The sequence below is a fragment of the Medicago truncatula genome, chromosome 8 (genome assembly GCF_003473485.1).
Source record: "Medicago truncatula cultivar Jemalong A17 chromosome 8, MtrunA17r5.0-ANR, whole genome shotgun sequence".
NCBI lineage: Eukaryota > Viridiplantae > Streptophyta > Magnoliopsida > Fabales > Fabaceae > Medicago > Medicago truncatula.
In genome coordinates this window covers 17,220,896-17,245,061 of record NC_053049.1, presented here as the reverse complement: position 1 = coordinate 17,245,061, position 24,166 = coordinate 17,220,896, and the positions used below count along the sequence as shown (strand labels likewise).

At 32.9% G+C, this 24,166-nt stretch overlaps 2 protein-coding genes across 5 annotated transcripts; one reads left to right on the top strand and one right to left on the bottom strand.

The window, feature by feature from the left end:
* Nucleotides 1-7,939: 7,939 nt before the first annotated feature.
* Nucleotides 7,940-9,856, top strand: LOC11416433 (MLP-like protein 43). Its single transcript, XM_003628152.4, has 2 exons — nt 7,940-8,185; nt 9,341-9,856. Exons 1-2 carry the CDS (start codon nt 7,999-8,001, stop codon nt 9,622-9,624), a joined length of 471 nt encoding a protein of 156 aa, XP_003628200.1. The 5' UTR covers nt 7,940-7,998; the 3' UTR covers nt 9,625-9,856.
* Nucleotides 9,857-14,732: 4,876 nt separating this feature from the next.
* On the bottom strand, nt 14,733-22,795 carry LOC11416432 (FAD-linked sulfhydryl oxidase ERV1). Of its 4 annotated transcripts, none has more exons than NM_001420796.1 (7): nt 22,009-22,795; nt 21,123-21,307; nt 20,054-20,131; nt 19,127-19,174; nt 18,016-18,080; nt 16,758-16,835; nt 14,733-15,080 (listed from the first exon to the last, which is right to left on the bottom strand). In NM_001420796.1, exons 2-7 carry the CDS (start codon nt 21,300-21,302, stop codon nt 14,963-14,965), a joined length of 567 nt encoding a protein of 188 aa, NP_001407725.1. In that variant the 5' UTR covers nt 21,303-21,307; nt 22,009-22,795; the 3' UTR covers nt 14,733-14,962. The 4 variants fall into 4 exon arrangements, with proteins under 4 accessions (NP_001407725.1, NP_001407726.1, XP_039684863.1 ...); NM_001420797.1 differs by having other exon boundaries at nt 22,014-22,795; XM_039828929.1 differs by lacking the exon at nt 22,009-22,795 and adding an exon at nt 21,781-21,805 and having other exon boundaries at nt 14,745-15,080.
* Between the last annotated feature and the right edge of the window lie 1,371 nt (nt 22,796-24,166).

Here is a 24,166-nt window from a genome sequence, read left to right as displayed (position 1 = left end):
AATAAATCATATAAAGAATATCTGTGGTTTACCTATAAATATTTATTGTTCATATATTTCTTTAGAAAAAATATTCATTGGAAAAATGAAAACAATGTAATAGTTTTTTTTAGGGTTAGAGTATAATAGTTTATTTGTTAAAAAAAATAGGTGCTTTTAATTTTCTATAGTTGTTATAGACAAAGTTTTCATTTGTATTTGTATTGATTTCCCATACCATCATAATTCACAACAGATGGCAAGGTACACACATGTCATGAGAGTGTTGAAGAAGTTGATGAACTGAATAAAAAAAAACACTTATAAGCTCTTTGGTTGGTGGAGATATTGATGAGCACTATAAGGTCTTTAAGCTCATTCTTGAAGTACTTTGGCAAATGCACTCGAGATATTGATGTTCTTTTTGTGTCAAAGGCGCAAATATAGCACTATAAGTCATAAAGAAAGTAACAAGTATGTTGTAATGGCTTCATCTTTATAAGTAATTAATGCGATGTTTGTAATGGCATATTGTTGCATATGCATATTGGCTTCTGTGGATCTTTCATTTGTATGTGTCAGTTTGAAAAATGTGTGTTAAGTTATGTAATGAAAATCAATAAATGCATATTTGTGTTTTTTAGTTTATATTTTTATGTGTTCTTTTTTAATTGCTAAATATACTGTATCAACTCAGACATAAGACGAGGTAAGATCTTCTCCATTTTATAAAGAGCAGTGCTAAAGGACACGACAATTTCCTGCCCACGAAACCACACGACCAATACGTGGCTTCACTCCCTTTTTTATAATTAAGTTTTAATTAAAATATATGAAATAGCAATAAATGGAATACAAAGTCGTGCAAGTCACACGACAAAGCCTGTCGTGCATTTAAGCATTTCTGTTTTATAAAATAATGGTATTGTCCATTATTATAGTTTTAGAGTAAATACATGATATAAATATGCAATTTTTAATGGATTCAAACTCTTCCTGGTATTTCATAAAATGTTATATTCCTAAGCATTGTTGTCAAAATCGCAACTTAAATTTTAAAATCTAGGATTTTGAGACTTTACTCACCTTCAAATATTCAAATTCATTGCGAAATTTTAAAATAGGCAAAATCCTAGTAAAATCATATGAAATCGTAATATTTATGCAAAATCGTAGGATTTTGACGATTTTTTTTTATACGGGTCAATTTTGACATGGTTCTATAGATAAGAAGATTTACTTGTAAAATTGCATCAATAGTATTGAACACTAATGAAACCTTAAAATGATTTTTACCATTTTTTAACAACTAACTTACTAAAACTCATTAATTAATCTCGATAATACTTATGCTCAATTTCACGAGAATGCAAGATATGTATTGAACCCTTGGTTGAGCGTATTAGAAGTAGACTATTTGGTTAGAAGAGCAAAAATCTTTCATTGTGGGGTTGACTGATTCTCCTTAAGTCTGTATTGTCCTCTATTTCAGATTATTTTTTCCTTCTTCAAAGCTCCCTTAGGTATTATTTCTACCCTTGACTCTATTTTTTGCAATTTTTTATTTTTTGGGGGGAGTGAAGATGTTAGGAAATTATCTTAGGTAAAATGGGATACTTTATGTTTACATTTGGGAGAATGGAGGTTTTGGGGTCAGAAGAAGGAGTTTAATTTTTCGCTTCTTTGTAAATGGGTGTGAAGGATGTTGGAGGTTTGCATAAATTTTTCCTTGTGTTCCACCACTATTTCCTCCAACAATTGCCTACTTTCACTTTGCACATCTAGCCATACAATCTAATCCACAAGCACCTTAAGGTTTTAATTTATATCCTCATACACCTCCATTTTCCACCGTTTCAACTTTCTTTTCACCACCTTTAGTTTCTCACCCAACTTGTACCCAATCCACACTTGTGTGCGACAAGACTCCCAAGCCCCCACCACCACCACCTTCCGCATATCCTTTTTAGCCAACCGGTAATTGTTGAACCAAACATTCCATGTCGTTGTATTAGATGAGTGCGATTCGATTAATCGATAGCAATGCCCAAAGTTTAACTAATCCTGATTCCAATTGCCAATTATTTGAAACTAATATAAGATTCAACCAACTTATACACCCACTATTCGGTTGAACCCATATGAATTTTTGGCTGAATAGTGGTAAGTTAAAAAGTCTAAGAAAATTGGATAAAAGGATTAAACATTTGCTTATCCTCCCTCTCTAGGTAGCCTCCCACCTCTTTCCCCTCTTTTCTATCCCTAATTAAGTTGAAGTCCCCTAAACAACACCAAAAATCTACCACCTTATGCTTCGCCACCAACACCTTCATCCATAAATGTCTATTCGCTAAAGGTTCACGTGGTGCTTAGATAGTAATGATTGCATACCTCTTCTTATGAACACCCCACTCAAAACATACCCCTAAGTAACCCTCTCCTTAAAAAGATGATATTAGCCTACCTTTGTTGAGATCTCACATTGTTAACATCCCATCACTTCTCCCAACCACCTATGCAACCCCCACCCCCTCAAATTTTTCTCTTGAATTACCAACTCGACAAGTTTACCAGTCATTGTAATCCCCTCTTTACTACTTGTCACTCACATATTCATTCCTATGTTGAATAGACGTTCAACCTCTACGTGGTATCTATTCTACTCATTGCCATTGTTGATGGGGTGGCTCAGAGTATAGTTGGGAGGGTCGGCCACCTAATGCAACAATTTTTTAGGGCACCAAAATTATTATTTTAACTTAGTATTTATTTTAATTAACCCTCTGATTCATAGGCGAAAGGGCCTTAGAAATCTGGTTGGGAGGTAAGTGTTTGACCAAGAATTGTTTCACCCAGACTGTATACATATATTTCTTTTTAACTCGCTTTGATTAATCATATTAAAAATCTATTTTTGTAGAATTTTGATTATGAATAAATATTTTGCAACAAAAAAAGTGTTAGTTGTTAATTCAAGTTAGTATGATGATTAGTGTTTTAATCAAGGATTGTTTGGTTAAAACACATTGTAACCCAGTTGGATATAGTTGGTTATTCAATTGTTAAAGTTTGTTATAATTTTAGCTACGTTTTAGCATAAGGTAGTTAGGGTTTGGGAGATGACTTGTTTCTTAAGTTACCTAGAAAAACCATGTATATAAGCTCATGCATGTGTAATTCACAATCTAATAAATTCACAATTTACACAATTCTAATATTTTCATTCTCTCTTCTTCTTATTCTCTCTTCTTCGTATTCTCTCAAAATTCCAATAATAAAAAAATCCTAAAACCCCTAGCTTGCTTTGCAAGCATTATTGTGTTGCGCTAACAATTTGGCATTAGGAGCCTTTGGTTTCGTTTTAAGGGTGCAAGAAACATTCAATCATGCAAGTATCAAGGAAGAAACATTGTAGAAGAAGCCATGAATGATAGCAGTAGTTTTAACACTCATCTTCCAATTCTTGAAGGACAAAATTGGGAAAGATGGAGTGCAGTGATGAAGAATCTTTTTGGGGCACAAGATTGGTTGGAAATTGTGCAAAATGGTTACAATTATCTAGCTACAAATGCAAATGCGCACAAAGAAGTAAAGAATAAGGATTGCAAGGCTTTGTAAGGAGGAATATGAAGGGGGAAAATAACACTAATGGTATGTTTGTTTCCACCAATTGTCTAAGGAAGGATACTCCTTAGGAAAGAAAGATTTTTGAAAACTGTGCATCCATGGTTTAGTTCCAATAAGAAAGGGGAAGGAAAGATTGCTTTTTTTGGGCCCCACATCAAAATGCCTTCCGCCCAAAATTGCAAAGAAAGTGGAAAGAAGCTTTCCAATAAGAAAGGGGAAGGAAAGATTGCTTTTTTATGGGCTCCACATCAAAATGCCTTCCGCCTAAAATTGCAAAGAAAGTGGAAAGAAGCTTTTCATCATAGCAAAAGACCTTTACGCCCTTGCTTTGGATTGTGCACATTATTGTTTACTTCATAATTTAATTTAATTTTTTCAACATAATGTTTTTTACTTCTGAAAAAAATAAATAATGTTTTTATTGGGTCTGTTGGGTATTGCGTACATAATTTGTAATCCCTTGTCTGTATGTTATTTTTTTGTCATAATTTGCTCTTCTTTCTTATTCTATTTTCAATTTTAAAATATGAGGGTAGTAATGTCATTTTTTAAATACATATCATTCTTTCCTCTCCCTTTCTTTTCATTTTCACTCCTACCAAACAACCATAAAATCATATCACTTTCCACAAACTTTCTACTCACTTTCATTCCTTTAACAATCTTTCCTCATACTTTCTTTCCTTATCCTTTCTTTGGTCATCCAAACAATCCCTAAGGGAGGAAACTGGTCTAAAGGCAAGAACAAAGGTTCATAAAAAGGTGAATCTTCAAAGGAAGGAAGTTCTTATCAGAACAAGAAGAAAGGTTTTGATAAGAAGAAGATTCGGTGTTTTAAATGTGAGAATTTTGGTCACTTTGCTTCTAAATGCTGGTCTGGTAAAGGAAAGCAAGTAAAGAAAGATGAGCAACAAGCTAAGATTTGCCCAAGAAGATTAAGATTCTTACACAGTGTTATTGATGGTTACAAAAACTAGTAATGAGAGTTGCAATTCAGAAAGATGGTTTTTAGATACTGGTTGTTCTAATCATATGACTGGAAATAAGGATTGATTTAGGGAAGTTGATCTTGTAAAAAACACAAAAGTAAGATTGGTTGATCATAGAACACTAGTTGCAGAAGGAATGGGGAAGACGGTTATTGAAGAAAATGATGTAAAGATGGCAATAATTGAAGTAGTTTTATATCTTCCTAGTATGCAATGCAACTTGTTGAGTGTTGGTCAGCTAGTTGAGAAAGGTTATTTAGTCAATAAGAAGGATAACTCCCTGAAAATATTTGGACTGCACATAGATCAAAAGACATATTGAATGTAGTATATTCAGAAGTGTGTGGCCCATCGGAGGTTCCTTTATTAGGGGGAAACAAGTATTTCATCAGTTTTGTAAATGAATTTAGTAGGAAAATTTGGTTATACCTAATCAAAGCAAAGAATGATGCTTTTGATATATTTTAGAAATTCAAAGTCTTAGTAGAAAAGCAAAGTGGAAAATCTATTAAGATTTTGAGAACTGATTGGGGTGGAGAGTATACTTCAAAAGTGTTTGAGAAGTTTTGTGAAAACAATGACATAGTTCATGAAGTGACTGCTCCATATACTCCACAATACAATGGTTTGGCTGAGAGAAGGAATATAAGCTTGTTTGATAAGACCATAATCATGTTGAAACTTAAGAAGTACGGTTGGGAAGCAAGCAATCTGCTAAGAGTACATGGTTCCCTGTGTTACAAGCATATACATGATGCAAAGAGAAGAAAGTTGGGGGACAAGAGTAAACCTACGATACTGGTTGGATATCATGAAACAGTTGCCTATAGACTCTATCATCCTCTGAATCATTCAATTGTGATCAGTGGAGATGTTAAGGTTTGTGAATCAGAAGCTTGGGATTGGAACAAAAAAGAGATGAGTTCTAATTAAACCATTCCTAAATTGATTGAAGAAGAACAAGTTCAACAAGATGCTAATACTCAAGATGAGGTACCAATTGAAGTCACTCAGGCCACTAGAGTTTCAGGTAGACAAATATTTAGATATATTTGTCTCCACAAGACTAGATGGTCATGAAATTACTCCTGACAATGAAGTTAATTAAGAAGGGGAATTTGTTCATTTTTTTATTGTTAGCTGATTCAAAACCAATCAACTATGAAAAACGTAAAGCAAGGCTAGTAGGAAGGGGCTTTATGCAGAAAGTTGGCCTTGGCTACTTTGAAGTGTAAGCACCAGTAGCTAGACTAGAAACTGTGAGATTGATAGCTACTATAGCTTGTGGAAGAAACTTGCCTATGTACCATTTAGATGTAAAATGTTCTTTCTTAAATGGTCAACTAGATGAAATTGTATACGTAACACAACCTCCAGGTTTCAAAATCAAAGGAAATGGAGATATGTGTACAAATTACACAAGCCTCTCTATGGCTTGAAACATGCTCCAAGAGCATGGAATAAGAGGATTGACAGTTTTCTTGTTCAGCAAGAATTTTTGAAATGCAAGTCTGAGTATGGTGTCTATGTGACGAAAGGAAAAGCAGGTAATCAGATACTCATCTGCTTATATGTTGATGATCTAATTGTGCCTAGTAGCAACGTGAATGAGATAGAAGCATTCAAAGGGAAAATGATGAAAGAGTTTGAGATGGCATATTTAGCAAGCTGACATACTTCCTTTGCATGGAATTTACTGAGTCTGAAGGCTTAGTTATGCATCAGATGAAGTATGCATCTGATATATTAAAGAGGTTCAATATGGTAAGCTGCAATCTTGCCTCATCACCAACTGAGGTCAATTTGAAATTGGTGATTAATGAAGATGAAGAACTGGTTGATCGTACATTGATCAAGAAAATTTTGAGATCACTAAGGTATTTGTGCAATAGTAGGCCTAATATTGTTTATGCAGTTAGCATCAATAGGTTCATGACTGAACCAAGAGCTTCTCACTTGCTAGCAGCTAAAAGAGTGATGAGATACATTAAGGGAACACTAGAATATGACATATTGTTTCCTAAATGTCTGACTGAAGATTATATGGATTTTATAGCTTCTTCTGATGCATAATGGTGTGGGGATAAGCAAGATAGAAAAAGGACCTCAGGCTACCTATTCAAGTTTCTGAATGCTCTAATCTCTTAGTGTGCTAAGAAGCAACCAGTGTTACCATTGTCAACATGTGAATCTGAGTACCTTGCAAGATGTCTAACAACTTGTGAAGCAGTTTGGCTTGAAGCTATACTTAAGGATGTTGAAATCGAAGTTGAAAACCCAGTTTTGCATGGAAGAAGCAAACACATTGAAGCCAAAATCGATTTTCTTAGAGAACAAGTAAACAAGGAAGCATTGAAGATTGTCCATTGTTCTACTGAACTGCAGATTGTAGATTTGTTCATTAAACCTCTGAAATTTGACAGGTTCATCAAGCTAAGAAGCTTGATTGGTATGGTGAAAGTGGAAACTTGAATTAAGGGAGGATGTTAGTTGTTAATTCAAGTTAGTGTAGTGATTAATGTTTTAATCAAAGCTTGTTTGGTTAAAACATATTGTCACCAAGTTGGTTATAGACATATAGTTGATTATTAGTTTGTTACAATTTTAGCAAGGTTTTAGCATAAAGTTGTTAGGGTTTGGGAGATAACTTGTTTCTTAAACTACCTAGCAAAACAATGTATATAAGCTCATGTATGTGTAATTCACAACTAATGAATTCACAATTTACAAAGTTCTAATCTTCACATTCTCTCTTCTTCTTATTCTCTCAAAATTCCAATAATCAAAAACCCTAGCTTGCTTTGCAAGCATTGTTCTGTTGCGCTAATAAAAATGTTAAAAGAAATACGTTAGAATAATTAAAATGACACAACGTAAGACACTTAAAATCTTAGGATCGACACCTCATATTCCTCCTTTGAAGCAAACCTCCAATGACGCAATTTGCACTAGGTTCAAACTTTACCACATGGATGTACTTGAGCACCATATACATGGTTGGAATTCCATATGGAAGAAAAAAAACGCACACGTTAGAAAAGGTGCAAACGTACGAAATCATAACTCTACAAATTTAAGCTTTTGCATTTCACCGCAAATTTTACATTGGTAACTGTGATAGACTCACGTTTGATGGACAACACGTCAAACCAAACACACACTAAGAAGATCATGAGTAACAACTATGAGAGCTATTTTTTTATTTTTTTTTTTGGTTTTGATATGGGTATTTGGTAGGGTGGGAGAGCACCCATTATTTAAAATAATTTAATTTATCGCCTTTATCGTATAATAATCAATAATAATGTAATTTGATTTCTATTTAAGGCATGGCGTTGTGTACACTTTCATCAACTCACATATAGGTTAAGTACTTTTTTCTCTCTTTTCTTTCTTCTAAGAAATGGTGCTCTCTGGTAAGTTGAGTACTGAAGTTGGGATCAAAACACCAGCTGACAAGTTCTACAATTTGTTCATAACAGAACTTCATGAAGTGCAAAACCTTTGTGAAAGAGTTCATCATACCAAACTTCATGAAGGTGAAGATTGGCATCACACTGATTCGGTTAAACACTGGACTTATGTCATAGGTAATATTATGTTTCTATTCATCTAATAACCAAATCATCATCTTATTTGATTTGACAAAGTTTTTATGTTTTTATTTTTATTCTTAATGATAATTATACTTCTAATTAAAAAATAGTTTTGTGAATTAAAAGAACACTGAATGAACTATACAAAGAAAAATTTGTCAATTTACGAGAAACGTTATATTTTTGATGCCAATCTTCGAGAATTAAGAAGCTGAGAAAAGTCTAAAGTTATGTCATAGATAAGACACTGATTTATGTAATAGGTAATTATTATTATTATTATTATTATTATTATTATTATTACTATTATTATTATTGAAAAATTAAAATTAGTTCATCCAAATTGACATCAGAAACAATCGAATCTAAAACTTTGAGTAATTTTTTTTTTAAAGCAAAAATTATTAAAATATCAAGTTTATGTTCAAGACAACCAAAGATACGCAAGACTAAAATAACTACAGCAAAGAGCGTCATATATAGACGGAATATCTCAAAACAAAAAAAAAAATCATATATCCTGCACATTAAAGTCACCATCCAACCAATACAAATTTAACCAAAAACCAAAGTCAACTTCAAAAACTAATGTCAAACCCCCGCACCAAAGAAACAAATCTTGTGACAAAACCCTCAAACCTCATAGCGAGCGATCACATAAACAACTTTCAAACACCTACAACCTGCTGCTCGATTAGACCAAAAACCCTCCAAAATAACCACCAACCCGACCAAAAACTTCTAAATTTAGAGAAATTGTCCTACAATGGATAAAGATGTTTGAAAGGTTATGACAAATTCATAATTTGTAAATAATTCACTTAACCAAAATAAGTGAATTTACCTGTAAATTAGAAGTTTTTTTACATTACTTCTAGAAGTATATAAAAATTATGAATTGTTTACCGTAAAACAATTATTAGTTATTTGAGATTAAAACTAACCATATAAAGAATAACTGTGGTTTACCTATAAATATTAATTGTTCCTTTTTTCTCTATACAAAAATATTTATTGGTAAAATAAAAAAATATAATAGTTTATTTATTAAAAAAAAAAATGGGTGCTGGTATTTTTCTATATTTGTTATATACAAAGTTTTCATTTTTATTTTTTATTAACTACCCATGCCATCATAACTCACAACAGATGGCAAGGTACACACATGTCATGAGAGTCTTGAAGAAGTTGATGAACAGAACAAAAAAATCATTTTCAAGCTCTTTGGTGGAGATATTGATGAGCACTACAAGGTCTTTAAGCTTATCCTTGAAGTAATTGATAAGGGTGATGGCACTGCTGCATCTAAATGGACAGTTGAATATGAGAAGATCAATGAGGACATTGACCCTCCAAATGGCTACATGGAATACTTTGGCAAATGTGCTCGAGATATTGATAATCATCTTGCCAAGGCAAAGATAGCTATATAAGTCGTAATGAATGTAACAAATAAGTTAATGGCTTATTGCATTGGGTTGGCTTAAGTGTTCATCTTTATAATTGATTAATGTGATGTTTGTAATGGCATATTGTTGCATATGCATGTTGGCTTCTATGTGATGTTTGTAATGGTATTAGGTGTAATGTTTGTTCAGGGCTGTTTGAAAAGTGTGTGTTAAATTATGTGATGAAATCAATAAATGGATATATTTGTTCTATTTAGTTAATATTGCATTAACTCAAACTCAAACACAAAACCCATCTAAATTTAGGGTTGAGGTCTAGATTACTTTCTCTTGTTTACGGGGTATTTATCCTTTCAAGATATCAACCAATCAAAATATATTATAAAAATGTAACATTAAATGTCAAATAAATGAGTCAATCTGATTGAGGGACAATCGCTCTCTCCGGCTGACTAGGGGTGCGTTTGTTTAGGATTTTTTCAACAAAAAAACTATGTTTTTTTTTTATTTAGAAAATCACTTTCTTTTTATTTTGAAGTGTTTGCGTAAGATTTTTTTTTAAAAAAATTATCAAAACAATCATTTTTTACTCTAATCTCTAATTAACTTCAATGAATATAATGCATGATCTATGGTAATTAAAACATAAACAATCTCCGTGAAAACAATCAGTTTATATTTGTTTGATTGTGTATATTTGCATGTTTTTTCGCAAGCTTAAATTTGAAGTCGTTGTCGAGGATTAATTTGTGTTAGTTTTTGTTTTTGTATACATTTAACATTTTTCATTAGTTGAGATTATACTTTTTGATGTTTTTGTGTCTTTTAACTTGTTTTTTTGGATTGTTATAAGTTTTATGTCTTTTTTTTTTTTAAGAGGAATATAAGTTTTATGTTTGTAGTGTGTTTCATTTGTTGTTTTTAGCACATTATTGTTTTTTTTTTCAATAAAAAATATACTTCTTTTGAATGAAAATTTTTATTTTAAATCTTTGCAATCAATCTCATTTCAAGCACAATATTTCAACAATGATTTTTTTTGGGGCGAATATGAATGGGGTTGTTAGGACTCAAATTTCATGCCAATGGCCACATAAAATGAGGATTATGGCTTGAGAGATGTAATTTGGGAGAAATGGTCTTATCCTTAATCTAAATTCAAAGGATTGCAAGAAATTATTTTAACTTTAATGATGTTTATGCTCAATTTCATGAGAATGCAAGATATGTAGTGTAGACTTTCATAATTCGTTCAAGAACATAGGGGGTTTTTGAGTTGAGCAAGGAGAAAAGTATAATGAAGATGTTGAGCAAAAAGATGAGAGTTTTACATTGTGTTTGTTTCAAGATAAAGGAAAGAAAGTGATGGGAAGGAAAAATGATGGAAGGATGGAGTTTCCCTTGTTTGGAACAAAAAAGGGGTGAAGGAAAGATTCTGAAGCTGGAGCCCTCACAAAAAAGGAAAAAAAAATATTATTAATTTTTCCACATTGTGTTTCTCACAGCTCTGTTTTTTTTCTCAAAATATCATTTATTCAGATTATATAATATGAAACCTATTTAGCACGGAACTTTAGATTATGAAACCAGCAAATGACATAATTAAAAGTTACAAAAAAAAAAATGAAATCAATGTAAAGACGCGCGAAATATAAAAGATACAATCATGGTACAAATTTTTATTTTGTTAATAGATCGATACTTTTATAGTACATTTACATTATCATAAGCCTTATTACAATAAACTATTAGACACGTCAAGCTAAATCTCTAGTATAAGAAGATGGAGGGGGAAGGAGTATGGGGTAAGGTTTGTTTCTTCTCCCATCCTAAGAAGAATGGGGAGGAGTAGGAGAAAACAAAATTAGTCGAAAGAAGGAGACTCTTATGAGTAACCTTACCTTCATATTATCCCTTGAGAAAATTAATGAAACTTTTCTATGAAAGGTCAATGGTGGAACATTATAGGAGAAATGAGAAGAGAATGTGAGATGGAATGAGGATTTGTGAAGGATGGGTGGGTATTTAAAAAGAGATTTGTGAAAGATGGTGCATAGAGTGTAACGATTCATTAATTAGGGTCAAAAAAACATGGTCAAACTGGTTTGACCAGTCAAGGGACTCAGAAAAACGTGTTGAATGAGTCAGTATTGTTGAGCAAGTCATCGTCCACATTCTGAACTGGTTCAAATTATGTAATTTGAAACTATCTCAGAAATGTTAAGATTATATAATTCAAACTGGTTCAAGACTGTATTACTTTGTAGGGTGCGGGACAGTCCAGATTGTATAATATGAACTTGTCAAGTATAGGATTTTTCTGTGGTCGACATTGCATCAAAAATTTATGCGGTTTATGAAGCACTGAAACTTATATAAGTCAATGTGCTTGTTCATTTGATGTAAACCACACTAGATAATTTTGGACACTTCAGTCATTGATCAGGACGCCAAACTAGTTGTAGTTTACTACAACATGGAAAAACCAAATTTGTTCAGTGTTCGAAATGATGCCACATTGTGTGGGTTGAATGATCAGCTAGACCAAATCAACAGTTGACTCAACCAGAAAGACACAAGGAGGGTAGATGCTTTTGAGTATTAATGACATCGATTGACTAGGTTGGAAGCGTCCAGTTAACCCATATGAATCTCAGAAATGACGACAACGTGAGAATAATGCTCTCAATATTTGGTCAGTACAGAACTAAATGATCTCTCGAGCTAGACGCTTCCTTGGTCGGATCTTTCAAAGATATTCTAAAAAAAAATTGATTTGGCTTAGAACATACGAAGAAATCAAGGCTCTCATGGAGAAACTAGATGAAGAAGTTAGTTGGAAGCGCCCAGTTCACCCATATGAAGCTGAGGAGTGACGACGATGTGAGAACAATATTCTCAATATTTGGTCAGTACATTACTAGAGGACAAATCGAGATGGATACTTCCTAGATATGATCTTTAAAAGATATTCAAGAAATTGATTTGTCCCAAAACATACGAAAAAATTAGTACTCCTTGTGTTTTATTATGTGTTTTACATTATTGAATTATGTCGTTTAATTTTTTTAAGGTATTTGAAATCAGGGCTCTAAAGGACCTCATATTTAATTTTTATGTCATTCAAAAAAAAAAAATCTTAGAACATCTTCCATTTCATCATCACTTATCTTATTATGTTATTTTAGCGGTTGAATTATGTCTTTTGATTTTTTGCATGTATAATGCACCATGCAAAACCCTTCAAACATCAAGTTTGGGATAGTTCATAACATATAATCCGAATTCTTCTTTGAATATTTTGTATTATATCAATTGAACTATCTCAGACTATGGACGATGGCTTTACATCAAAAGTTTGGACAATTTGTGATTTGTTAATTTCATTTTTTTTTGTCGGTTTAGACAATTTAAATAGTCTTGCATCCTTCCACATTTTCATTCATTCTTCATTTCTCATTTATTCTAAATTTTCTTTCTTATTTTTATTTATGAGTGGTGTATGATATATTATGGTCACTACTGACCATTCATACGATCCTTGAAATTGTTTTGCAATTTCTAAGGATCGTGTGATGGTCAGCCTTTGATATCAACTACAACACCATTTCTAGGTTTCAACATGTTTTGGATTTTATAATCCAGAAATCCCTTTAAAGAAGTTCGGATTATATAATCCAAACAAAGAGTATCTTATAAAGAAAAAATCAGGATGCGTGAAAAATGCGTAGGTGAAAAAGGTAATAATCACAAAAACTTTCCCCGCAAATATGGATGAAAAGCAAAGACCAACCAACATTTTTGTTCTAAAATGACTAAAAAACCACTATGTTTTGCAATTATTTCATGCCAATTTTTTTGGCTCCACATGCAAACTGTTCTAAAATGCCAATTTTTTTGTTCTAAACTGTTTTTTGGCCCATTTACCTAGGTCCAATACAATCCAAAGCCCAAACATCACGTTTGGCAAAGTTACTTGCGACACACCCCTTCCACACAAGGGGGTGTACGGAGCGAAAGAGACTGGTTCAATCGAACCACAACGTCTCTCTGCACGAGCCAGATGTGCCATTACAACGGCTCTGCAGTCCCCAAGGTAGAATCTATCTCTTCCTCTAAACCCTCACTCTCTCTGATCTCTACTTACTTGAGCGTCGAAGTGCCTGCAGGTACACACCCCCCATCCGCTCCAAGAAGCATTTTGGCGCATTTCACCACCACTAAAACCACCGGATTCAAAGCATCAGGAGTCACCTTCTGATCAGGTACGATCACAAACAATGGTTCAATTTTGATGTACTCTCTGACAACATTGCGATTTTTGTGTGTTAGTTTTTTAGAGAAATGATATTTGAACAATCATTTTGTGACAACTTTTATACACCAACAATTTTCTTTCTTATACTCACATTATGTTCTCATTTTCTCTCTCTAGTGCTTTGGTTTTTGTGTCAAGATCTATATTTCTTTGTATATTTTAGTTGTCCTACAAGTTGTTACATAAAATAGTTGTTCAAATAACATTGCTTTTTTTTTTATTAGTTCATGTTGTTTTATTTCTATTTTTTTATATTAAATGACAAAAATCTATTTTATTAACTTATACACATCCTCTCAATAACATTTGTACACATGTTGACTACTCAAAAAACTTATACGTATATTGTGTATTAAAAATATAAAAAGAATTATAATAATAAAAGTTAAAATTAATAAATTACTTTTTTAAAACTAATTTGGCTGGTGACTAACTAGATTATTTGGAAGGAGCGTAACTCCAGGATTTTTTTAAAATAAGGATTCTTTTATCGATCAGAGAGTAAAGTTTCATTCATTGTGGTAGCTTAAGGTTTACAAACTTAAATCTTTTTTTTTATTTTTTATTTTCATTCTTGGTGGAATGATTTGTCTGTTAGTTTCGGAAATTCTACTTTGCAACGCCATTGTCGTTTTTATTTTTTGCTTGTGCTAAATTTGACTTGTTTTTTTAATATAAGGTTTTTGTTAATATAAACTCATTTTTATCATTCTTTGCTTCTACTTTCTCTTATACAAAACAATTAAAACAATCCTAATATTTTCTACTCAAAGTTTCAGGTTCGATTTCCAATAAAACCAATATTATCCTGGTGTAAAAATTTATCTTTCAATAAATTAGGTAAATAAATTATTACACAGAATTTACTTACATAATCTAGTACAAAGTCACTAGATAACATTTATCGGAAAAAAATAAAAAATATCACTGGATAACAATCTTAAAGATTTCTTCAACAGTTCGAATTCAATAAATAGCTTGTATGGTATAAATACTATTATTTCCCCTACAAAAAATAACTATTATTTTGTAAAAAATAAAAATCTACCATATCTTCCCAAAAATTGATGTACTTCCAATAATTTCACATGCATTCTGCTCACAGTCCAGTTTTCCCCACCTTGCGTCAACTCGTTCACATGGGAATATTGGTTTGCCGATGCTGTCAAACAAATGTAAGTGTCATAGGAAAATTAATACACTAGTTTGGAAGCAAAATCTGTAAGCACCAGCGACTCAAGTATGAACCACAAGAAACAACAACCTATGTAGGACTGATACTTCAGATTAATGACGTGTTCGGTGTCCGACATGTGTAGTTGTCCGACACTTAACAGTCACCGAAACATATGGTTACATTCAATTATTTTATTTTTTTCAAACTATTAGTATTATGATGTAAACATGTCAATATCGTATTTGTTGTTTGTGTCTGTGCTTTGGCTTCATAGTCAACAACCTCGAAAAGCTTAGGTTGTTAAGTCCCTAAAAGCTTAGGTTGATAAGTAGATGCTCAATAAGTTTTATATACTTAATTAATTAATTAATACCGCACCATCGTGTAAGAGCCATTTGAGTTTAATGCGTGATTGCGCGGATAAAACACAAAGCCCATATTACAATGTGGTAGATGATTGGTCTATGCGCCCCTTGGACTATTCACCCCATGAAATAAGCTAATCCGGAGTTACAATCTGATAGAAAAAAGCCGATCAGAAGACACGGTCTAATAGACTTTGTGCGATCAAAAGATATCATTCGATAAATCGAGGGGCTTTTGACCAAAACTAAGGGGCCCAAAGAGCAATTATCGATGTGGAAAGTACTCATTTACAACAATGAGATGGCAAGGATCAGAGTACAGATTGATCCATACCACTTTGTCAAGAAAATTACTTTTCCCACATCAAAGTTTACTGTTAGGTGATAATAATCAATTTTCATGCTCCACGGTGGTTAACTACCGTTGGGAGTTTTTTTTTAAACTGTATATGCGGAACTACAGTTGGGGGTAAAAACGTCATTTTCATGTGTTTTTAAGCAAATTTTGATGTGGGAAATGCAATTTTCCTTTGTCGGAGGCAAGAATAAGTTGTCAAAAGCTTTGAAAGTATGTTTGGTTTTACGATGAATGTTATATTTGACTTTTCCTTCTACCATCCTTTGATCTTGAATGAAAAATTAAAAGCAAATTTTATATCATCAAAATGCAAATCACTTCACTTTAAACACAATCCCAACCAAAACAATTTAAAAAAAAATAAATCCAAATCACATATGTTGTTAGGTGAAGAGTGGAGACCCATTTTGAAAGTGGATTAGGTGGAGAGTGGAAACCCATGCATGTTTTTATATAATTTGGTCTCTATTATAAAGTGCAACAGAAAATGGAAAACAAAAGTTTGAGCAAACTTATAAGTTTTTAAAATATATAATAATAAAAGGGGCAGGGGCATTTTTTTAGGCATAAACATAACAAGGACGTCTCAACCAGTAACAGATTGTTGTCTGTTGTCATTACGAAACTTTTCATGGAATAAAAATTAGAACATTTGTAAGAGATTTCACTTTTTGAGAAATATATTTGTCTATATGCTAGAAAATCATATCACAATCATGGAATAAAAATTAGAACATTTGTAAGAGATTTCAAGTTTTGAGAAATATATTTGTCTATATGCTAGAAAATCATACCACAAGTTTTAACAGGACGTGCCCATTACGATAAACGTGGCCGACAAAATCCGAGGATAAAGAAAAGGTTTGAGGTATAAGTCATATGATAACAACAATACTAGTCAGCATTAACATGATTGAAAGAAAAAGGGACAGAACTTACCTTCTATTGACAACATTATGCACATGACATAGCCACTGAGAAAATTCAGCATGTGACCCAGCCTGTACAGGATTTGATCTGCCAAACATATCAAGGAGCACTCAAGTAAGAGCTTGTGTATATTAGAAATTAGGTTTAGTTGTTATTCGAACATAGTAGTGCAACATGTGAAAACCGCAGCATGTGTGTCTTTGTCTGAAACATGATACTGTATCAAAGCTACATAAGAGCTACTATATTGGAGTGCAAAGAAACAATTATGGTCACGACCTCCTAGTTCTGATGAACAGAGATATTGGTCTATTTTGTAGTGATAGTAAATAAGGCATGGATTTGCAGATGGTAATTTGAAGTGCTTTCATCAATCTATCCTATAATTGTATTATTCCAAATGGATTGATCTTGTTCTACGATAAAAATGTCCGACTGAATTGTACATTCCGGAAATTATAGGAAAATCACAAGGAAATAAGATCAATTTTATAGGCAATGCTACACTTTATTCTGTTGAGGCACAAACAAGAAATCTAAATTCATTATTGATCAGCTATCTAAAAGATAAATCAAACATGTGAAAACCCACACGTAACTGCTGTAAATTACTCAAACTTCCGGAGGATTCAATAACATCCATCATTAGTTTACAAAGTTTATGCAATTAATCATAAGCAATGCTACAAAACTCCAGTCGTGACAACGTCCAGGGAATTGGTCGGACCCATTGTGGGTCTATTGTAGGCAGCCTTATCTTGCATTTGAAAGAGATTGATTTCACAACTTAAATCTGTGATATTCTTGTCAAAGATTGTTGTTTTTTTTTTTTAAGTAAAAGAAATAGCATGAAAAGACATCACCATGGAGAGAAATTCTAACTATGTTGGCATCTTACACCCTATCAACTATGTGTAGTATACCTACACTTTACATTAAAATATAGAAAAGAATACAAAACCTGGGGGACATATACCAAACCTATGACCAAATAAAAGGAAATTGTCATTTTCAATTTATAATTGTGAAGACACGTCATATTGCGGGGTAAAGCCTTAATCAATGAAGCTAGGGATTAAATCTACTCCAACCACTGCCTCAAGGATATCATTCATTTATTGTCCAAATCATACTAAAATGAAATTTGTAAAAGAAAAAAAGTGATAGTCTAACAGTCTAAAAAAGAAAATTTGAAAGGATAAAAAAGAAAGGGATCAAAACCAACACAAACAATTCAGATCAATCAAATGGTGAAAGATTGATATACCTAAGAACTTCCTTAAAGTGATCTGCACATTCCTTGCAAGGGTACATTCGAGACAAGATCTGTACCTGTAGGAGGAAAAAGAACGCAACTTTTTTTACAATGATGAGATGGGTGATTGTGCCAAGGAGGTTATATTATATTCACGAATAAAGATTGATGTAGAAAAAGAAACTGACTTAATGATATGTGAGGATGAGCAGAAAATGAAGATTAAAGTAATGGTTCTATAACTATTCTTTTTTATCTAGTGTGTTTGCAATTTTACTTGTGTTTCCATTAGTTGCAACACATGTTCTGAAATACAATGTTCATGTTAAGGGTGCTGTTGTTGTAATCTTTCTAGAGGTGTCCATAATTATACCATGTAATGGTGTACTGAGTCCTGAATGATGTTGTTTTTCTAATTGTATTCAAATAGAAACTTGCGTATAAACCAGAAAACATATGGTACATATAACAGAAACATGTCCTGAAAACATATTATACATGTCATGAACCTGCATCACACTCCATTCTTATATACAGAAACTTGTGTATAAACCAGAAAACCTGATTTATAAACCAGATACTTGTTTTTAAACCAGAATGTTGTGGAAACAGAAAGTGAATAAACCAGAAAACATAATGTATTAAACCCGTAAAATAATGTTCAAGTAAGGTATTAAAAAACCAGTAACATAATAAACCATCGTGATACAAGAGAAAACCAACCATGATAATACAAATAAGGCCAACCATGGTGATACAAAATTAGGCCAGCAAATTTGATTTATTTATTGATTTTGGAAACGGGCCAGCAAGATTTAGTTGCTGTAAAGTCAATACTCACTCAATACATATGAAGCCCAAAACTACATTTAAGCCCAAATGAGCCCAGAAGACTTGAACATTTCTTTTATACTTATTGTAAGTATAATTTGCAATCTTGTCAACATGATAAATCATATATCAGGCATTAAAGTTTCATAAGACAATATCACAGAATAAATTTAACTGAAAGGGTTTCTCCTATCAATTAAAATACTCAAATAAGACCCTCGATGTGGTCTAACTTCTGACTATTTGAAATTCTATTATTTATAACAAGGGAAACAGGAGGGAAAGAAAATACCAGTTCTTTTACATCCTTCTTCTGTTGTCTTGTAGGATTATCTGGATACTGAAAAATGAAAACAGAAACTAGGTTTCAGAACTGTGTATCTAAAAATGTCAAAATTTTCATTTTTTGTTTTGAATCAAACTCGTTGACCACATTGAGAAAACTTAAAAATAATAATATTTAGGTTTATATACATAATATTTTTTTTATTTAAATATTTTTTCAAAAAATGTTAAATACATAAAAAAAATGCCACAGCATTGAATATATTGACTATATTTGCCACATCATCATTTTTTAAATGGAACAATACTACCAAGGACTAAAAGTGAAGGAATCTAAAATTGTTAGGACAAAATCTATTAACTAATTTTGCAGGTACTAAAATGTGATCAGAGTCAGACACGTATTTTAGGGACCAAATGCACTATTAACACTAATATTTATTATGTGTGACATAAAACACAATGAATCAACTTTGTAGATGAAAGCAAGTAACAGCATGTAAAGAGTTGGGAAGTTGAAAGCCAGCAACAAAAAAGAACTACTAATCCATTAGTTTGGTTGTGAAAATTAAGGAAAACAAAAAGTTCGAAGATATTGAAACTTTAGAAAACTAATGGTAGTACACCATGATAATGAGAAATGGCTCCTCATACAATATTACTAATGGGGGATTATGTTGTCAATAGCTACACCAAAATCATTACATAGTGATTAACCACGTAAATTTTTTACAAAATACAAAGTTAAATTTGTTGATAGAACATCCAAATCCCATCTAAAGCAGTTAACAGGAACGCGAGAAAATGACCACTACTCACTAATATGTTTGTCCACTTCTCACTTCTCAGATAAAGTAATGGCAAAACAATGTGATTGAACAGAATGGAGGAATCAATAGTTTCAGAACAATTGCAATGACAAAAGTCACAAAACCTGAGCAGCAAGAGTGTGAAGAAAAGTCCATGTAGACCTTCCAAGGTCTTCTTTGGTCACAGGTGTAGAGGACTTTGCCTACAAAAACAGAATGATGAAAAATAAATTAATAAAAACAAGTCCATATGCATAAATATAGACTGCACATCTGTATCCTTGATTGATAAATAATTTGACTCAACAAAGTTCTCTAAAACGAGTACAAATAATCACTATGTTTGCATATATTACAATAATAAACATAATAAAATGCATAAAAACATTGAAACATTTATGCAATTTGTAATTATAGGATATCTGGATATGTTGTACTATTCTTTCCTCCACTATAACTGTCAAGATCAAGGTTGTCAAAATCGAGACTTTGCTTCAGGTTGCATAGATTTTGCATAGTTTAGACTTAACCATAAATGATTTCGAACAGATTTTGCATGGTTTAGACTTCAACATAAATGATTTCGAACAGATTTTGCATAGTTTAGGATTCTGCTCAGGATTCAGATCGGTTAGGCAGAGCAGAATCGCAAAATCGCAAAAGCGTAGGATTCAACGATTCTGATTAGGACTTTAACAACAATGGTCAAGATACCCTTCCCTACATAAAATTTAATTCTTGACAATTGAAATGATGAAACATTTAGATTTCAGTAAACAGTAAGCAAAAATTAAAAGGTCCCTAGTAAGAAACCGAGTTGGTGATAGATAACAGCATAAGTACTGAGGTAAATGGATTAAAACTGCCTATATCACTTCCAAAAAATGGTAATCAACAAGTATAAAGCTCTGCTTCACCTCCAACCCTTCCAATAAAAATGAAAATTCACTATTAACTAATAACAAGCAAATCAAAGCAGTTAGGATTATATAATCAGGAAAGTGTTGCAATAGTAGAACCGTAGCAAAATAACATATTGGTTCTAAAAAATACTAGTCAATACATGGGATACTAGTGATAATAATAACAGCAGATTATAGTTCAGAAGCACAACGACAAAACCACACTCACTAGCACAAGATTCATGATAAAAGTGCTGAAAAATTAAGATTGCAAGGCATTGATGATGGATACCTTGAGAACGGGATCACGAGGTTGTACAGATGTAGCTTTTAAAAATGGCACTTCAATGGAGGCATTACCAGAGGGTCCTGATAACTGAATATGGCTTATAAAATTAGACACATGATGTTGAACAAAATTTGTGACTTGCTCAAAGTGATGAAATAAGGCCTGTACAGGATTCTCGGACATGTTGCCTGAGATTCGATTTGAGGAAAAGTGACAAACAAATCAATATACCAAAGTCAGCAAAGCTCGTCAAATAATCGAATCGAAATAACATTCAAATAAAAGCCATGAATTATATCTATGTTGTTAATCACAGATAGTGTCCCGTACCACCGACCACCTAAAATGCTAAACCAGTGAACTAAAAGCAGGAAGCAGAACATAACGATTGTTTGTGAGCAAGAACACAATAAAATGAAAAACACAACAATATCCTTAAAAGGGTTCTAATCGACAACGCTTATAAAAAAAGAGATTTAGGAAATTTCGCCCAGAAACCCTAACAGCGGACGCAACAGCAGTTCAGAGCCGCAACAGAGCCGTGCCGAGCTCTACTACCGCTACACAATTCCGCTACAGCGTGCTACACAATTCCGCTACAGCGTGCTATACAACGTAGCTATCAGTGTTGTCAATTGCAAAAAATATTAGTTATCTGTACTTCTTCACAATAGCTTTCTCTTGTTATCAATTCACATTTGTAGCACTGACACTTCTAATCAAAAGTGTGCTCGGTGTTCAACACAGACACATATGATTACATTCAATTATGTAATATACTTAAATCTCTACCAGTGTCAACGTGTCAGTATCGTATTGACTAATAATATTCACAATTGCATTCATTACAGTGAAATTAGTTATCTTCAAAAGATAGAGAGAGGATTACCTTACCTCCAATTGAGAGCCGATGAAGAGACGGGATATGGACGGCAGGCAATTTCTATCGAAAATTTTGGAAATAATTTTTCTCAATTTATAAGGGTTTTACTTTTATGATTATGAGAGGGGGTTAAATTGAGCTGAGGGTTTTGGCTGGGGTTAATTGGACACAAAATTCTGGACACAATACAGACACCATGGACAATTTGGACATTTCATAGTTAAAACGAGGGCAGTTTTGTAAAAACAATACACCTTCTCTTCTTCCTCTCTACTATGTGTCCATATTATCTCACCACCCACCCACTATCACGTTTCCTCACCTCCACAATCCTCCGCGGCCACAATCCTCACCACCGCGCCCTCCGTCGTCCTCATTGACCACCACCATCGTCTCTGTCCCTTCAAATCTGTTCAGACTTGGAACTCATAACGCCGACAAACTGCTCTTCTCCCTCCCGCCGGTGATGTTGCTGTCCCTTCTTCTTCTTTAGATCTGACCCGCTGAAATCCTCACCACCATTCCTTCGTGCTCTACTTCCGTTTTCATCCACCCGTCTTCCCTGCGCGCCGACGTTGTTATTTCCGGCCAAATCTCTTCAGATCCGAACAATTAAACGCCTGAACAGTTGCAGATTGGTGGAGGTGGCCGGAATACAGTGAGAAAGCGCATGACTGAGAGAGAGGCAACAGTTGTGGCGAGGTAGAAAGTTGTCCGGTGAGGAAGCGGGAGCGGCGGTTCAGTGAACTAGGAAAGTGAACTAGGAAAGAGAGAACGAGTGCAGAGAAGAGGAAAAGAAAGAAAGAAAAAAAAAAGAAAAAAAAAATATGGTATAAAGTACGGTGTCGTATTTATGTTTGTTATTTTGTTTCTATTTATCATTTCTGTGCTTTTTTTATAATTTTTTGTGTGTTAAACTTTTAGTTTTTTAAGATAATGAAATTTAGGGCCAAGTGTTAAAATTTTCATGAAATAAAATCTAATTTAACTATATTTTTTTGAGAATTTTTGAAAAAATGTATATGCATAAAAAATAATGATCTTTTTAACCAATCCAAATGACTTAAGACCCTCTTTGGTAAAAATGACTTAAAGGTTTTGTTTGGTAAAATAGTGGATAACTGATAAGTTAGCTGATTGCTGATAACTTGTAGTTTATAACGAATAGTTGATGACTGATGACTAGTTGATAAACTAATTAAAGTGTCTAGTAAAATTAGCGATTCAACTAACTAATAAATGTAAAATGACATAAAAGGATAATCCATTAGTTAATGTGTCCTTTTATATAATACTTTTTTTTACAAAATATTAAAAATACTTAGAATTTATTAATTTAATGTATCTTTTATACAATTATTTTAAATTTATTTTCATTAAAAAGTACTATACTTTGCAAAAAAAAGTAACGCTAAAATATGCTTCTATTCATTACTACTTTTTCTATGCATTCATTTTGATGTTTGTTCATCCATTCGTACAAAAATTGACCTACGCCTTAAGGATTAAACAAGCACAAATTGTGAAACATGATAAAGGATAAGAGTGCAAAACAAGTTGATTTTGTTCACCCATTCGTACAAAAATTGACCTACGTCTTAAAGAGAGATATTTCTTAAATGTCGATGTTGGATACACACATGTGTCGAACATCCAACATGCCTATGATTAGAAGTGTTAGTGCTACAAATGTGAATTAGTAACAAATTTTAGACTCAAATATAAAGATATGAAAGAAAGAAAAAATAAGACAAATAGAACTAATGTCGGATCATCTTTAACAATTATGCAATTGAACAAAGGATACCGAGTTAGTTATCTAAATTTTTTGTTTTTGGCGCGTAAATTTTATATTTAATTCATGTGTGTACTTGCAAAAGTACAATAATAAATATTTGGATTTAGTAAAGTATTATGAGATGCCTTGAGACTGATCTCAAGGGTGGTATTTATAGCCTATTGTAGGCTTGTTTAAGCGTAACTTATGCCCTAAGAAAGTTGGGTTTAGGTCTTTTATCTGGCTTCTAGAAACATCTAGAAGCCAGCTAAGGTAGTGCCAACTAAAGGACGTGCCTATGGTCCAAGGAGCCTTCTGGAGGGCGTCCTGGCCTTTCTGAAGGATTCCTGGGCCCCTTTGGAGGACTCCTAGATCTTTAGGAATATA

What these genes read in the sequence shown, in the direction of transcription:
- LOC11416433 (XM_003628152.4), top strand. Translation starts at nt 7,999, where the DNA reads ATGGTGCTCTCTGGTAAGTTGAGTACTGAAGTTGGGATCAAAACACCA. An exon ending in ACACTGGACTTATGTCATAG is followed by an intron (nt 8,186 to 9,340) that starts GTAATATTATGT and finishes AACTCACAACAG; the next exon opens with ATGGCAAGGTACACACATGT.
- LOC11416432 (NM_001420796.1), bottom strand. Translation starts at nt 21,302, where the DNA reads ATGTCCGAGAATCCTGTACAGGCCTTATTTCATCACTTTGAGCAAGTC. An exon ending in CTCGTGATCCCGTTCTCAAG is followed by an intron (nt 20,132 to 21,122) that starts GTATCCATCATC and finishes CTGTTTTTGTAG; the next exon opens with GCAAAGTCCTCTACACCTGT. An exon ending in CACTTTAAGGAAGTTCTTAG is followed by an intron (nt 16,836 to 18,015) that starts GTATATCAATCT and finishes TATGTTTGGCAG; the next exon opens with ATCAAATCCTGTACAGGCTG.